Source organism: Balaenoptera physalus (assembly GCF_965194825.1).
Source record: "Balaenoptera physalus genome assembly, chromosome: 17".
Classification (NCBI taxonomy): domain Eukaryota; kingdom Metazoa; phylum Chordata; class Mammalia; order Artiodactyla; family Balaenopteridae; genus Balaenoptera; species Balaenoptera physalus.
In genome coordinates, this window is record NC_138895.1 from 77,235,841 (window position 1) to 77,253,393 (window position 17,553).

At 49.5% G+C, this 17,553-nt stretch overlaps 1 protein-coding gene across 1 annotated transcript in view; it reads left to right on the top strand.

The window, feature by feature from the left end:
• The window catches only part of TG (thyroglobulin), a 244,557-nt gene that overhangs the window by 64,617 nt on the left and 162,387 nt on the right, over positions 1-17,553 (top strand). Inside the window, exons 25-27 of the mRNA XM_082433766.1 lie at positions 3,015-3,123; positions 8,228-8,419; positions 13,665-13,829. Of these exons, the coding sequence (XP_082289892.1) occupies positions 3,015-3,123; positions 8,228-8,419; positions 13,665-13,829 (466 nt within the window). The remainder of the gene's footprint in view (positions 1-3,014; positions 3,124-8,227; positions 8,420-13,664; positions 13,830-17,553) is intronic.

Sequence of the window (17,553 nt, forward strand, 5' to 3'; positions counted from 1 at the left end):
ACAATACATATTCTTTTCTACCTTGATTTTCTTACATAATATTTATCTTTCTGTATCTAAAAAATGAGGCTTGTTCTTTTTAATGGCAACATACCAATCCATTCTTTGCATGGACCTCATTTATCTCACATTTAAGGGCATATAGATTTGTTAGTAGTTTTTTTTTTAAATACATTTATTTATTTTATTTATTTATTTTTGGCTGCATTGGGTCTTCATTGCTGCGTGCGGGCTTTCTCTAGTTGTGGCGAGCGGGGGCCACTCTTAGTTGTGGGGCGTGGGCTTCTCATTGTGGTGGCTTCTCTTGTTGTGGAGCACGGGCTCTAGGCGTGCGGGTTTCAGTAGTTGTAGCATGCAGGCTCAGTAGTTGTGGCTCATGGGGTCTATAGTGCAGGCTCAGTAGTTGTGGCGCACAGGCTTAGTTGCTCCTCGGCATGTGGGATCTTCCCGGACCAGGGCTCGAACCTGTGTCCCCTGCATTGGCAGGCGGATTCTTAACCACTGTACCACCAGGGAAGTCCCCTGTTAGCAGTTTTGCATCAGCACCAGGTACCAGTGCTTGTGTGCAAGTGCATATTCATAAGTAACAGCCCAGAAACAGCATGGAAGGTGGACCCCTGAATTTTAGGACTCAAGCTGGGGCCTGGAGCTGTAGGATCTTGAGGAGAGCAGAGAGCTGTCTTGGATTGAATCTCAACCCTGTCATTTTGGGGCTGTTTACCAGGTGCAGGTTCCTTAACCTCTGTCTCCTCATCGGTAGGATGGAGTCTGGTGAGGATCCGAGAGGCTAACTCCGTACACATTACACACAGTAGATTGTTGAGGACACGTTCGCTTCTTTGAGTTTAAAGCATTTTGAGGAGGATGACCGCGCCTTTATTTGTTTTCGCTATCATGATTCAGACCTGCCTTAAGATATATCAGGGGGAAAAGGGGGTGGGGTGGGGGAGGGAGGATGGGCTGGTAGGCTGGTGACGCTCAGCAAGAACTCACCACCTTAACCCATTAAGGTCAGGACTGAGCCGTGCTCTCAGTGTCGCCTCTCCTGCCCTGGGACAGTGCAGACAAGCTGGGCTGACTTGTTATCAGGGTCCAGGAGCTGCTCCCGCATCTTGGCTGGTCCACAGTGAGTGGTTCTGCTAATAATGGGACACCTCTGTCCAGGCTTCCGTCAGGTCCTTTGTGGTCTGAGGGTCACAGCTGTCAGTGACAGTGGTTCCCTAGGCGACTGTCAAGTCCTTGGGAATCCCTGATTTAAAGAACGTCTACTACTTGTGTTTCCCTAAGGGATCAGAACCAGCTTATAGAATTAATAATAACAGAAAGAGCTGACACTTGTTGAGTGCTTACTAAGCACCTGGCACTTCTGTGAGTAAACGTCTTAGATTATTGATCATCTGATCCTCTGCTGACAGCTGCTTGCTCAGTAAGTGTGGCTTTTAGTCTACAAGATATACAACATTTCATTTTATTAAAAAAGGCAAAAAAAGAACTAACTCTAACTTCAGCCCCTCAGCCCATGAGAGACACTGTCTTACAGGGAGAGTAGTTAGAAGGCGGCTCTGGAGCCAGCTTGCCTGGGTTCAAGTCCCAGCCCTGCTACTTGCTTGCTGCTCTTTTGCACCTTGGTTCCTCAGAGCCCCCATAAATATGGGGTAATAACAGCACCTGCCTCACAGGACTGTTGTGAAGTCATACATGGGAAAGCTCACAGGACAGTTTCTGCTGCAGAGGAAATGCTCAATGACCTTTGTCCTAGTCGTCACCATGGTTGTTAGTGTGTTATCCACACATCAGGTCGACAGGGATTCCATCTCAACCATTAGTAAGGCTCCTCTCCAGGGCCGGGGCCCTGCAGTGCCTTTGACCATGAGGGATCGGTCCACCCAGCCCAGAGCTGAGGCCACGGTCCCAGGAGCTGACTTCAGGCCCCTTGGCGCCACTGGGTCTGGGCCAGGCTCTGGGTGGGGAAGGGACTCTTGCTGAGGCAGGAGCCCCGTGCTTTGGGTTACCTCCGCCCCTCCCTCAGTGCCCGCCGCCAGCCAGCAGAGCCTGCCTGCAGATGGGACCAGGGCTCCTGTAATCTGGGACCCAAGACTCAGGTCCTTCTCAGTCTGCAGGAATCTTGCCTCCTCAAAGGCCCTTCTTCCCTCCTCAGACCATCATCCGTTCAGTGAGTTCGGGTTTTTTTTCTAAAAAGCAAGGAGAGCTGTTGTCTTCAAATAGCCTTTGTTTTAGCCTCTGCCCTCCCCAAATTCCCAAAATTGAACTGGAAAACTCAAAGTTGGAAACTTTGCAGGGGGTGGGGGCAGGGAGGGGGCAAAATACTAGAAACAAGACAGAAATTGATACAGATTTAGCCTACCACACCCACACAGCAAGAGCTCTGGACCTAGGGGTCAGAGGCACTGGATAACAGCAAGATCTTCAGAAGCCTGACCTCCCCATTTCCAAGCTAAAGAACCTTCCCCTGACCCTCCCTGTGTGCTGTGTGCCAAACAAGGTCTTCCCTGAGCTGGACCCTGCCTGTCTCTCTCTCTCTTCTCCCATCACGCCCCTCTCATAACTGACAGTCCCTGAGAACCACTGGACCTAGTTAATGAAAACACCCACGGGATCCCAGGTCTCCATCTCTGCCGTTTCTTCTGCTTACAATCCCCCTTCTCTTGTTTCCACCTGACAAACTCTTATTTATACGTCAGAACCCCACCCAGATTCACTTTTTCTGGGAAAATTTTCTAGCTCCCCTTTCTCAATAGAGTTAACCACTCCTTCTTCAGGGGTAATTATCTCCTCTTTTATTACACATGTCTTTGCAGCTAACACTCTGGGCTGGAATTTACTGCTTACATGTCTGTGTGCTTCAATAGATGGGGAGAAACTAAGGAGCGGGAATCTTCTCTTATTTATCTTTGTAGCCCCCGTGCCTAGCTTTGGTTAGAGTTTAATAAATGTTTGTTGAATTTAATTGTTAAATGTCACCGGACAATAATTCAGCCTCTTTCCACGTTTAGGAGGAAGATGCACTGGGGACCTCAACGGCCACCAGCTTTGGAAGTCTTATGTGCCAGGTGAAAGTGAGGAGCAGGGGTGGAGACTCTCCAGCTGTGTATCTGAAAAAGGGTAGGTTGATGAGCTGGATGGCCCGGGGTTCCCCGTAGCTTAACTTGTTCAGTGTCTGGAGCTGCTTTCCCGCAGGACGTGTTTAGAGAGGAGCCACGCTGCCCCCAGCGCAAGGGGCAGGGAGGCCCATCCTGCAGGCGAGCGATTCAGTTGCAGAGCAGACACAAAGGCTGCGGGCAGAGGCCAGCTGAGTCCACACCGTGTGCCCTGTGCAAGCTCATGTGGCTGCCTGTGATGGGGGTGTCCCCAGCAGGGCAGCAGGCCCTGGGCTCCCTGCAGCTGCCCACCCTGACCCTCCATCTCACGGACCTTCACTCCCCTCTCCCTTTCGTGTCCACCCTCCCCGGAAGCTGTCAGACCTTCTCATAAGCAGCCAGACCTCCAAGCTCTTGTCTCTCCCTGTCCTGCACTCAGGACCTCCCCGGCTGCAGTGTGTATGCACGTTACCTGGGGGCTGGTAACACAGCAGATGCCGAGTCAGTAAGTCAGGGTAAGGCCAAGATTTTGCCTATCAAGTAACCTCTTAGGGACGCCAAAGCAGCTGGTCCCTGGACCGCACTTTGAGTAGCGAAGCCGTCTCGTATTTTATAGTTTACAGCTCACTTCCCCAGACACCTTTCATTCCACCCTCACAGAGATTCTTGAAGGAAGGTGAAAATGGGATCATAATCCCTGTTTTACAGATGAGGAAACTGAGGCTCAGAGAGATTAAGAGTGTTGCCCAAGGTCATATTGCTAGTAAATTGGGGATCTGGGTTTGAACCTAAGTGCGTCTGATTCCCCTGCATGGCCTCACAGAGGGGGTCAGGGAGATACTTTTGGTCTCTGTAACACATGTGGAAGAAGCAGTGGGTCTTTTCCAAGAATCCTACAGCCTGCGCGACTCTGCACTATCCATCAGGGCCAAGAGAGGGGACAGCAGTGCAGGGTCCTGAGCCCTGGCCCACGACTGCGCTCTGCCCGTGAGCTGTGATGCCCTTTCTAGTCACCGCTCTCCCAGCCTCGCTTCCTGCGGTTGAGGGTGAGGGGGCTAGAGCCCGCCTCGTGGGTTGACCCCAGCTCTGCCACCACGAGCTGTGTGTGACGGTGGACAAGTTCCTTGACATTGTAGGCTGCTGTGATTCCGTTAGTCAAATAAGAGTCACAGGTCAACTGAGGTTGTTGGGAGGTGGGAATGAGGATGCTTTCAGAATGATGCGATGCTTTTAAAACAGCGTGTGGCGTGTGGTAAAGAGCCAGAGGAGGGCTTCTACGACCCTTGTCACTCCTGCTAACAGTTTCCCCATGACCCGAGGCAATGGCTGTGGACCGGAAGACAGGCCAGGGGACCTGAGCCGAGGACGGGGGGCGGGGGGGAGGGGTTGGAATGAAGGTGGCAGGCATGTCACTTCCTTAGGTCTGAAGCTCCGGGCAGGCAGCCCGGCTCCCAGCAGCTTCACAATTGCGCTGCGAGCAGCTGGCGATGGAGAGGATGCCTCGGCCCAGGCCCAGGGCCTCGGCCGACCTCGGCAGCAGGCTCAGACCACGGCAGGGACGAGCGTCTGTGTACTGTTGTCTCTGGTCCTTCTTTCGCCTGATACCTCCATCCTGTCTTAAATGAGAGCTCCCCTGGGAGAATGGAGTCCAGCAGAGCTGGCTTTTCTCTGATCTCTGGCCACGTTTTAGAATTTCTGCCCCAGTGTTTATTCCACTTATTTTTACTACCCATTTTGAAAAATGACAGAGCACAGAGATTATTTTCTGAAAAGGAAAACCAAAATAAAACAAGTAACCCCTCTCAAAAATGTTCTTTAAAACCCTACTTTGGCCTTTTATCATATTTTTTTAAAAACGCAATTGTATTTCTTTTTAAGTGTTTGTTATTTTTTTCTCCTCCTCATCTCCTGGAAGTTTATACTTTGGGGGAAAATTGCAAGGGAAATTGTGAAGCTTCTTTGCTGCCAAGCTAAATCAAGGGCAGAACTGTTTTTTGCCTTTTTTTGTTTTGTTTTGCCTTTTATATTTTCAAGCAGAAAATGCACAGACCCAGCCATTCTGCGTTCTGTTGTAATGAAAAGAGACGGGAGGTAAACTGGATCTGGCTTTAGACTCCCCCGCTCCCAACTTACTAGTTCTATCTTTGATCAGGAACAACTTCTCTATTTTACTTTCTATAAAGTGGGAATAAAACGCCACAGCTGAGCAGGAAAGGACACAGTTTCTGAAAGTCTCCTGCACAGTCCGTGGTACCCAGTAGGTAGTGAGCATGTCCCTCCACATGCCTGAGCTTAAGTGACCTGGAAGATGGGACAGCTTGGTCCATCCTCCACGGCCATCCTCTGTCCATACCCACTTAAGGTCCGTGGCCTTGGCTGTGGAGGAGGAGCCGTGTGATTTTTCAGTATCAAAGGAAGTCAGGGCCTGAAGGTTCCTTGGAGATTATCTAGCCCTCACGTCACAGGTGAAGCCTAGAAACAGGAAGCATCTTGTCACACTGCATCCAGGTGGACCAAGGACTGTAGGCCCGACCTCCCCCAACTCGGGAACATCTCCCAGACCTGCTCCATTGTCTAGGACTCCACCACCGTGTGGGTGAGCCCAGCACTGCACGTCCCATACATGTTTACTGAGTGCCCGTGGAAGGATACGCACTTCGCAGGTGCTGTGGATGCCGCTGTGATCGAAACAGACAGAATCCCTGATTGATAGAGGAATTGGTCCAGCAATAAAAGCACTTCAGAGGGTGATACGTGCTTTGATGAAAATGAAACAGGACACTGGGGTAAAGATGGACGTGGGCTACCTAGCAGAGCCAAATTCATGGAGAAGAAAGTGGAACAGTAGTTACTTAGGGCTGGGGGAGGGGGGAACGGGGAGTTAGTATTTGATGGGGACAGAGTTTCGGTTGGGAGGATGAAAAGTTCTGGAGGTGGATGGGGTGATGGTGCACAATATCATGAATGTTCTTAATGCCACTGAACTATACACTTAAAAACGGTTAAAGTGGTAAATTGTTTGTTATGTATATTTTATGACAATTTAAAAAGGAGAAGAAAAATGAACATGAGCTGCTTTGGGCGCTCAGGGAAGGAACTTCAGAGAAGGGAATGTCGGAACTAAGGATGAGGAGGAGCCCACCATGCCCAGCTCTCAGGGCAGGTGGTCCTCTGTGCAGGCTGTGAGGAGGATGGCCAGTGAGCTGAGACGTGGCCCTACCATCCAGGGCGGCACTGTGCAGTAGAACTTTCCGCAGGGATGGAAATGCTCAATAAATCTCTGCTGTCCAAAATGACAGCCAGTAGCCACATGTGGCCACTGAGCACTTGGAACGTGGCTCTTGCAGCATGAACTCTGATGAACTGAAATTGATCTTCGAGGAGTCACACATGGCTTGTGACTCCTGCTTGTGAGAGCGGGGACTGTGTCCGGGGAATCACAGCTGGTGGGGCAGCAGTAGCTGTCTCAAGTGGCTTAACTGTAGGGTGAAGGATGACAGAGCCTTCGTAGAGGCACAGACAGAATGTAAGAGAGATCAAGGGAGGGAGATGAATTCTAACCATATAAAGCTGGGAGATGGGCCCTTTAAGTCAAGCTGGGCTTTAGCAAAGGGTGGGCGGGGGCTTGGCCTGGCACAGTTAGAGGACAGTCAGGCAGAGGGGGGCTGCGTGAACGAAGGCTTGGAAGGAGAAGATGCTCCCTTTTTGGAGACCTGTAATGTATCTGCTGAGCGTCAGATAAGGGCCAAGCTCATGGTTCAGCCTTTTAATGTCCAGTCTGTCTTTTCATCTGCTCAGCATCTGTGAGGATTATATACCGTCATCGCTGGTTACAGAAGGGAAAGCTGAGGCCCGGAGGACCTAAGAACTCACTTGCCAGGGCTGCTGCGGGGATTCGCACTCGGGTCCGCCTGGTTCTGAAGCTTGCACTCTTGCTCCCACGCTGTAAGGTCTCCACCACCTTTAGGTGCATGTGTTGGTTAAGACCTGGTGACCTGCCAGGCCACTGGGAGGTCAGGGTGGCCGAGAGCACAGGCTCTGGTGTTCTTTCTGCCACCACCAGCTGTGTGAACCTAGGCCAGACTGTTCACTCGTCAAGGTTCTCTTTCCTCAAGTGCAAAATGGATATAATAATAGAACAGACATGTTGGCTAGAGTGAAATATATATATCTGAAAAAACCTCATATTTGCAAAAATATGCTCTAAAAATAACTGGGCTTTTATGGGAAAACGAGACTTAGGGACAGGCAAAACCCAAACCAGCCCACTTCTAGCCAGAGGACTGACAAAAACAATAGCAATCCTATTTAAAATGCTAGCAAAACTTTAAAAAGAGACATATTGAATCCATCACAAAGAAATGCTACAGTAAATGTGAAGGGCAGGGTAGCTTGATGGGGGAGGGGAAGGCTTGAAGATGTTGAGGCACAAAGATGCACAAGGAGAAGGGAAAATCGCAGTCCTCACTTTGAAGACAGAGCCGCTGGCCAGTCTGAGGCAAGAGGAAAGCCGTGGGCTGATGGGCATCATGTAGTCCTGTGTTTCTGCAGCTTGCTGCCTTCAACTGCATGGGTATGTGCTGCATTCACCTGTAGTTTGATGACACAAGGCAGCGACAAGCTGGGAACACTGCGGATCAACCAGTGCAACCTCAGCATTGCAGCGGCCGAGCTGCCTGTGCACCACGTGTTCAAACCACTTTGCGTTACAGGAACACACGTGACAGCAGAGCAGTCCGAACCGAACTCAAGGGCAGTGAACATTAAATGAGGTCGTCTAGGTGAAGCACGTGGCCTGATGTCTGTGTGTACAGTTAGAGCTCAATAAATATTTGCTGGGAATAATAAAAACCATAATAAGTGCCAGTTCTCCACACCTCCCCTTCTGACCCTCAGAGGTGTGGTGGGTGTTTGTCCAGGTGTGCTGGTTTGGGGCCATGGCTTTGGTGGGCTCCATTGCTCTGCACACACGGGAGGCCCAGGATTGTCATGGCACAGAAGCATCTCGCTGGACCGCACCCTGTACCTGGTGTGGTCAGAGGGTCCACTGTCATGTGACCAGCATGCTCTGCTCAACTCTGCATTGTTTTGAGATCTTAAAAAAATTTTTTTTTCTACCTTTTCCCCAGGCCAAGAATTCACCACGACAGGTCAGAAAAGCTTTGAACAGACTGGTTTCCAGAGTGTGCTCTCCGGAATGTACAGCCCCATTGCCTTCTCAGCCTCAGGAGCCAGTCTGACCGAAGTCCATCTCTTCTGTCTCCTTGCCTGTGACCGTGATTCCTGTTGCGATGGCTTCATCCTCACGCAGGTCCAAGGAGGTAACATGACAGTGAGGGCTGGGGCTTCCCTCTTCCACGACCTGCAGTCTACAAAGTTTGGGGAAGGCATGGGATTGCAGAAGACAGGATACACAACATGGCGAATGACTGGGGAAGCGGCCACACTCACTTAGAAAGTGATATTCACAAAATTAGGGACTATCATGACCCTTCCAACAGGTCACATACTATGTTGGCCACTTTGTGTTTTAATAACACGTTTTTCCTTAGTGCTGCCTTCAGAGGAGGTATTTCGAGCTCCATTTTCACAAACCTGGAAACTGAGGCTCAGAGACTTTCAACCAGCTGCTCTTAATTACTCTGCTCATGACACAGTCACGGAGTGACAGAGCTGAGATTTGAGCCCAGGTGTATCTTCAACAGCGTCTCACTGCCCCCTCTGAAGCCTGGACCCACCACATTTGGTTAAAAAATGTTAGTTCATTCCCATCACCCATTATCATTCATTCAGTGATTATTTATTGAGTGCCTACTGTATACCAGGTCCTGTGACCCATAGGGCTGGAATTTTCAGTTGTCTCTCAACAGTGGGAATAGACTTCTGTTTACAAAAATAAATCCGTGTCCTTGGCTACGTAGCCTTGTGGTTGTTGAGAAGGGGCTTAGGTCAGACGGACCTGGGTTCTAGTCATCACTCTGTCACTATCTCACTTTTCTTGAACAAATTGCTTAAACTAAGTTGTAGGTCCCTTATCCATGAAAGAGAGATAATGATAATTCCTATTTGACTATTCGTTATAAAGATACTGGGTGCAAAATGCTGGACTTGAGCTTGGCTCCTGGTATGCTATTAATTTAGTGACAGAGGGACTTACCTGTAACCAACTGCATGATTGGCAGCTTCAGCTTATGGAGAATTCTGAAGACTTAAAAAAATGTGAAGTAGTCTTATATATCTTTTTATGACCCTCACTTACAGTCAGCTATAAACCTTAAGTGATCACCATACCTGTGCAATCCAATGTTCCAGGTATTGGGAATCGATAAAAGGAGCTTAGAATGTGGTCAGGGAAGCGAAGGTACCATGAAGGACCGTGACCTTCACTCCCTCATCTGTGCTGTCATCCAGGCGCGTATGGAGCTCCGCTGTGCACCAGGCTCGATACACAAGGCGGCACAAGTGTCTGAGGCCGTAGGAGGCTTGAGTGCAGAGGAGGGAGATGTCAAGGGGGCTTGGTGGTCAGGGAGAGCTTTCTGGAAGAGGAGAGACTTGATCCAGGCTTTGCGGGATGGGTGGTGTTTAGATGGTAAGAGAAGAGAGAGAGTCTGGTCAGAGTGGGCATCCCTGGGAGCTGAGCTCAGTCGGGGAGACCGCGTGTTCTGGAGAACATCATCCATGACACTGGACTTATCAGCCTACAGACCCAAGGCTGTGATCAACTCCAGCATCTGTACATCATTCCCTCCAGACTCAGAGGTAGATACTGTTGGCTGTCTAGCTTGGTCACCTGGTGGGACAGTTGTATGGTGAGCGATGGAAGATATCAGGTGTCAGATTTGGTGATGGGAAAGGGAGATTTGGGAAGGTCCATATGGGGTATATGCTAAGTATGAAGTGGCTTTAAGACATTCACAAAATGTGGACTGAACTTTTGGATACAAAGATTCAGAGCTCAGAGAGGGAGTCTGGGTGGGAGATGGAAATGTGTGAACACAGCGTTGAGGTGGTAGTAGAGGTGTGGGTACGGATGGATTTCCTAGGGAGGGGGTGCTGGGTGAGAAGATAGAGGAGGGTGGGACTGATCGCTGGGAATGTCTACATAACTGATGAAGAATCTGCATAGAAGACAGAGAGGAGGAGACCCAGGAGAGCAGCAGGTCATAGAAGCCAGACTGGAGACGGTTGAAAGATGAAGGAAGTTGTCAACAGTTTTGAATGCTGCTGGGTGTTCAGACAAGGTGACTCCTGAAAAATGCTAAGGTCAGCTTGCAGTGGTCAGCAGAGGCTACAGTGAGAATGTTTTGTTGGTGGTCAAAGGAGCCCGGGCAGGAATGTGGATTGAAGTAAGTTGAATCCTAAAATTCCTTCTAGGTTTAATGCTTTGTGGTTATATGATGTGCATTCATGTCGGTGTTTAGATAAGCAAAAAAATAGACATTGTACACACACATGTACACAGACACATGCACACAGGCACACCTCATTTTATTGTACTTCACTTTATCGTGCTTTGTAGATGCTGTGTTTTTTTACAAATTGAAGGTGTGTGGCAACCCTGCACCAAGCAAGTCTGTCGTGCCATTTTTCCAGCGGCATTTGCTCACTTTGTGTCTCTGTGTCACGTTTTGGTAATTCTCAAAATTTGTCAAACTCTTTCATTATTATTACATTTGTCATGGTGACCTGTGATCAGTGATCTTTGATGTTACTGTTGTAAAAAGATTACGACTCGCTGAAGGCTCAGATGATGGTTAGCATATTTTAGCAACGAGGCACTTTTAAAGTAAGGTATGTACTTTGTTTTTTTAGACGTAATGCTATTGCACCCTTAGAAGACTACAGTATAGTGTGAACGTAACTTTTATAGGTACTGGGAAACCAAAAATTCCATGTGACTCACTTTCTTGCAACATTTGCTTTATTGTGGTGTCCTGGAACCAGACCTGCGACTGCTCTGAGGTGTGTCTGTATATGTCCTCTTTATGTGTGCCTATATGTAGAAACACTGCAATTCAAATCCAGGGTGCTTTCTGCCTTCTTTAATCTTAATGTCTTTTCTGAGTATACCACAATTTCCCCAGATGTTCGATTACTCACCAGACCACAGGATTTTTCCAATTGGAAAGGTTGACTTCATTTTCCTTAGGATCATCTATGGAATAATTACTTTGTTCTGTGGAGCAGGAAGCCCACACAACCCTTTTTTCCATGACGTTTCTGGCTAGCAGCTTGCCTGTCTTTCCCTCCCAGTGTAACCCGTGATCTGTGAATTATGTCGATCTGAACAACCACCTCGCAATGCTGCAAGTTAAGCTTTTCTTGGAGACACACATCAAACATCAGGCAGATGTTTTTCCCAGTCTAGTCTGATGGGCAGCCCTGGAATTTTAACTTGTGAAGCTTTGGCTGGATCTGCTGATGACCAGAAATGGAATCCCGCTACATGCTTTTTCTGCAGTCTGGAAAGGCATTTAATTTCTGGTGGAGTCCTCCTCCTCCCCGTCCCCTCCTCCCCTGCAAGACTCCAGCCCCTCCAACCTCCAACCCTGAAATGGCTTTGTTTCCACTGATAATTATTAGTGAAAATTCATGAGGCTTCTGGACCTACATTTCATGAGCCTACTTGTAACACAACAAGGAGTTGAGGCCACTTGGAAATGGGGTTCAGTGGCACTTGTGTGGCCTGAGGCTCCCGGGAGCGTAATTGAAGCTGGCTCACGTGATCAGCAAAGCGATTTCAAATCTACAGCTGGCGCCCACCTCTCAGACACCCGGGGTTCTCATCGACACTTGAGCATTAGTTAAAGAAGAAAGCTGCCTGCGTTTCTCTTCCCAGGTCTGAGAGCCGGAGGGAAAACGTGCCCCACCTCTTATTTAAGTCCATGGTTCTTTCTTTGGCTTCGGAGAGGGGCAGCCGCAGAGCTCAGGCTTCCTCTGGGCTCTCGGCAGGCGCTTACGCACCCCTGCTGCCCTGTGCTCGGCTCCGGCCCTGGGTCCGGCCAGGCCGGGTGAGGCACTCACTGCCCGCTGGTCCTTCCTCTAGTTCTGTGCAGTCACTCAAACAGCCCCATCTGTGAAGTGAAGTGGACTCACCAACTCAGGGCTTCTGGGGCCCGGCTGTGCGCTAGGATCACCTGTGGTGCTGTTCACAGGACTAATTCCCAAATGCCACCCTTGCACCCTGTCAAGTTGGAACCTCTGTAGTTGGTGCCCAGGAACAAGCCCTTTCAAAACTCTCTCTGTGATTTTGATATAATCGGTCTAAACACCCTGGTTTGAGAACCACCGAGTTAGTGGGTTTCTAAGGTAACTTTTTACCACAGAGATGCTGCTGATGATAATGATGACGATTAGTTTTAACTGCTCAGGTTAAAAGTGGGACAGGAGAGAACAAAATGTCAAATTCATAAGCCAGACATCTGTGCATCATCTACATTGGGGAAATTTTGGTGCAAGAAGTTTGAAACTTACCTGGATTTGGACATAAATTAGGATAAAGAAGGGAATAGGAGCTGCGGGGTGGTATATTTCCTTTTTCTTTTCTTTTCTTTTTTTTCCTCAGGAGAATCTGAACAACTATACTACCTAACAGGGTTATGTATCCAAATAATACATAAAGTACTTAATTTCTAGATCTCAATAAATTTGGGCAATGTACTTAAGTTATGTGAAGCTCAGTTTCCTCATCCGTGAGATGGAGATAATAATGTCCATAAGAATTAAGGAGATTAATATACTTAAAGCACTTATCATAGTGGCTGGCACATCACAGGCATCCAAAACATTTGAGTTACTTATATTTACCCAACTAAAATCACTATCAAATTCAGTTAGCTTGGGGGTAGGATTTTCTGCTACTAAATACATTCATAACATTAGGGTAGCTTTTTTAAAATTCAGAGTTAGAAGATATATTCAAGACAAAATAGTCCAATGCCTTCCAATTACCAAATCTAGTAATGGATTTCTCTCTATGCATCCCGGAGATGTGGGCACACAGCCTTGGCTTGGTTACACCCAGAGACAAGGAGCTCATTTCCTAACAGGGGGACCTGTGCCATGGGTGCACAGCGCTTGGCTTTTAATAGTTCCTTACTTTGAATCTAAATACTGCTTCCTGAGCTCCTTCAAGATCGATCTGCTGTGTGTGTGTGTGTGTGTGTGTGTGTGTGTGTGTGTGTGTGTACGAGAATGAGAGACAGAGAGAGAGAGCTGTTTATTTTCTTGAAGCCTCAAAAAGATGGAAAATGGAGACAGAGGATTCTGGAAGTAAGACCCCTGGTGGTATCAGAGGTGTCATTGCTGCTGTCCCCATGAAGAAGGGCTCTCATGGAGGAGGAGGTGGTGTCCCTCCTCTCAGGCATTTGCCAGTAAGACAACTGCAGGACGACTGGGGAAGGATAGCCCAAATTAAAACCAGGCTCCTGAGTTCCGGTGTCCACTCCCGAGGAGTAGTTCCCTGCCCACAGCCCACAAGCCTCTCAGGGCACAGCCGCGTGTCTCTAAAGGGGCTCTGCTTGGTCCCCACCACACTGACCTCTGTCCCCTCTCATGACTCTGTAGGTTCCATCATCTGTGGGTTGCTGAGCTCTCCCGATGTCCTGCTTTGCCATGTCAGAGACTGGAGGGACCCTTCGGAAGCCCAGGCTAAAGCTGCGTGTCCTGGGGTGACGTGTGACCAGGACAGCCGGCAGGCGACGCTGCGTCTGGGAGGCCAGCAGTTCAAGAGTAAGCCTCTGCCTTTTGCCCGCGTGCGCTCCTTCACAATGAACTCTCCTCACCAGCAAGGTCTGCTCCTTTGCTGTGAGCCCTCTGCATACCCCGCGCTGTTTATCCTTCTGAAAAGAAGCTGTACCCAAAAGCTGCAGAAAAAACGACCAGAGCGTCTCAGCAGCGCTCCACGGGAAGCACGACGGAGCTCTGGGGCCGCAGGTTGGCTGAGGGGGAGGCTGGCTCAGCAGGGCAGCTGCACTGACCTTGGCCGGGCTCGTTCACGTGTCTCGGGGGTCACTTGGTGGTTGACCGCTCTTGTCTGGACTTGGCCAGGGTGGCCTGGCCCTACTTCACGCGCCTCTTCTTCCGGACGGGCACGTTCCCCTGTGGGCAGAATCGGGAAAGAACGAGGGAAACAAGCCGGGCCGTTGAAGGTTGAGGCTTGGACCCGCCCCTGCCACCACTGCCTGTCACACTGGCCCGGCCCGGCCCGGCTGGGAGTCAGGAGTGGGGGACATACTCTGTCCTCCAGTGGCAGGAACTGCAAGGAGGGGGAAGAACTGGGGACAGAAATGCTATCTGTCCCCCCAGGGCCACCTCCCTGGGTGTGTCTCCCCCTCAGTTAAGGAATTCCAGGAGGCAACCACCGCACTGCCCAACCCAGATACAGGGGCACAGGGAACCGTCGGCCCCCCGACAGGGGCTCCGCCGACAGAAATGACCACTGAGCTTGCCCCTTGCCCTTTGTTCTTTCAGAAGCTCTTCCACCGTGTTCCATCAGCGTGTAAGCGCAGGATCCAGAGATCACCCCTGAGGTCATCCGCCCCGCGCCTCGTTTTACAGGGAGGGGCCTTAGCACCCGAGGCCCCGGCGGCCGGTCAGCTCTCCCTCCGCCTCCCCCAGCCCCGGCCTGTGCTCCTCGCAGCAGAGCTCCCAGGCAGGAGTAGAGGCTGCTCCGTCCCGAGCCGGGGCCACCACGCCAGGGCGCTCAGTGTGGTCAGGACCGGCAGGCTTAGCATCGCCAGATGATCGTGAGAAATGCAGATTCTCAGGCCTCTCCCCAGACCCCAGGGAGGCCCCAGGAATCTGTTCTGACGGGCTGTCTGGATAATGCCATGCCCGCTAAGTTTGAGAAGCATGGAGTAGGTGACCTGGAAGTTTCCTTCCGACCGGGAGAGTCTGAGTTTTCGGCGTGAACGGGGCCCAGCTGCTCACTTACCTCTCCCGGCTGCAGTGTGAGATTGGGGGCGGCGGGCTCCATCTTGCCTCATCTCTGCTCTATTTACCTGCCAGCCTGGGAACTCAGAACTTGACCCCATGGTTCCAATCCACCCTCTGAGTTGAGAGGGCTGAAAGCACGAGCTGGTGTCAGCCAGACAGAGGAGAGGAGGGCACTGGGCAGAGGTCAGAGGAGCCGTGAGATGCCCTGGAAGGTGGTCCTCGAAGGGCTGGCAGAGACCATGTCCTTTCTCCCGGAGAAGTTTCCACGCCCTGCTTCTCAGTGTACTGTAGCCCTTGGGGTTCTAATGGCAGAGAGCTCAATGTCACCTCCTCCAAAAGCCCTCCCTGACTACCCCTGCAGGGCTTATCGCTTCCGCCTCTGCGGAGCTTTGTGCATGCTCCATGCATTGCCCTGTTAGACAGTGCAGTGGGCAGTACGTCTAAACTGAGCCTTTGCCTGGCTGCTTCTCTCCCTGGCCCAGCTGAGAGTTTGCCCCCTGGTATTGAATCCCACCTTTGGACACCAGCTGTGTGACCTTGAGCAAGCCAGTAAATATCTTCAGGCCTAATTGCTAATGGGGTAATGACAGTTTCCCTCTCACTGGGCTGTGAAGATGAAAGGCGAGGGTAAACAATAACAATGGTGATAGAAACGTCTTCCATGGTGCTCACTAGGAGCCAGGCCCTGCTCCAAGGTCTTGACCTGTTCTAACTCATGAATCCCCAACACAGTGCTTTAAGGGAGGTACTACTGGGACTCCCCTGGCGGTCCAGTGGTGAAGACTCCACACTTCTACTGCAGGGGGCACGGGTTCCATCCCTGGTCGGGAAACTACAATCCCGCATTCTGCGTGGTGCAACCAAATAGGAAATAAAGTTTAATTAAAAAAAAAAAAAAAAAAGGGAGGCACTATTATCATTATCCCCATTTTACAGCTGAAGACACTGAGGCACACAGAAGTGGGGTTTTTCCAAAGGTCTCAGAGCTTGCACGTAGAAGGGCTGGGACCTGAAACCAGGCATTCTGGCTCCAAAGTGACGTTCTTAACTGCTTCCCTATATTGGCACTTACAGATGATACACGTGTAGAACTTAGTATGGTATCTGACACATAGTATTAATATTAGATGATTTTATAATCATTTAAAAATCTGTCATTTTTTGTTATATTTAAGAACTGGACTTACTATATAATGTATAATAAGAACTGTGTCTTATTAATTTCTGGATTCACACCATGGAGCATAAAACCTGGCATAGAGAATATACATAGTATCTGTGGAATGCCTATTTACCAAAGCCTGGAAAAAATATTGCAGAATTTGTGGAATTCCATGAGGTTTAGTTTCTTTTGGGGTAAGTAAAATCAAATAGCTTATTTCTATGATGGATAGTAAACACATGGTATCCATTACTCTGAGAGGTAGCCCAGTGTGGAAACGAGCATTTGAAGAAAGACATATGATCCATTCACGGGCAATAAATCCAGAGTGAAATGCTTAACACAGAGTGTGTGCTTGGTATGTGCCCAAGAAGTGAAGACTGTGCCCTTGTCTGGCCTCCCTGAGAAGGAGTGATTACCGAAGACTTTTGAAGTTCTTTATTTTTTTTCTGTGCCCTCTGTGTATATATATTTTTTGGGGTGCTGGCAAAGCTTTAAGAAGGGAACCGTTTGATGGGGATTTCAGGCAGCCTGAGGCATATTCTTGATGTTCCAAATTGAAGGTTGACTTGCACACAGACTGATCTGGAGGCCACCTCCAATTGGGAACAATAGGGCCAAATCCTTCCTTCCCACAATATGACGTCAGCCTTAAGTACAATCAACCCTTGAGAAAATAAACATAGGGATTTAAATTCTTACTGAAGTGTGAAGAGCTGTTAAGTACCTTTTCCTAATGGCAGATATTGATGGAGGGATACTGATGGAGGGAAAGAGGGGTGAGGATTCCAGGTATCTGAACAACTGAAGGAGACACTGTGGAATGGATTGGTAGCACATGGGAAGGGGATAGGGATGATAGAGGATTTCTATCCCTCCCATGGTTGGTTGAGGGCCAGCCTCTTCCTTCCATTTTGCAAATGGTTAGATGGCCTTTAAAATACAGACTCTGGAATCAGACCCCAGGATTCAAATCCCAGTGTGAATGCTTACTCGTTATATGACCTCTCTGTGTCTTGGTCTTTCCAATTATTAAATGAGGATAATGGTGACTTCTGACGCCTGGGGAGGTTGGGAGGATTATAGGAGGAAAGCATGTGAAGCACTTGGAGCAGTGCTTGGAGCGAGGCGGGCACTCAGTAGATACTGGAGACCCTGGAGCAATGGTTGGCATTTAAAATACTGCAGCTGAATCCTGCTTCCCCACCCGCCCCCCAGTTCCGTGACCTTGTTCAAAGCACCTAACGACCCTGAGCCTCAGGGTCTTCATCTGTAAAATGGGGGCACACTTTTAAAATATATTACATAAGGCAGTGCTAACGTGCTCTACAGGCTGTAGTTTAAGGTATCGTTTAC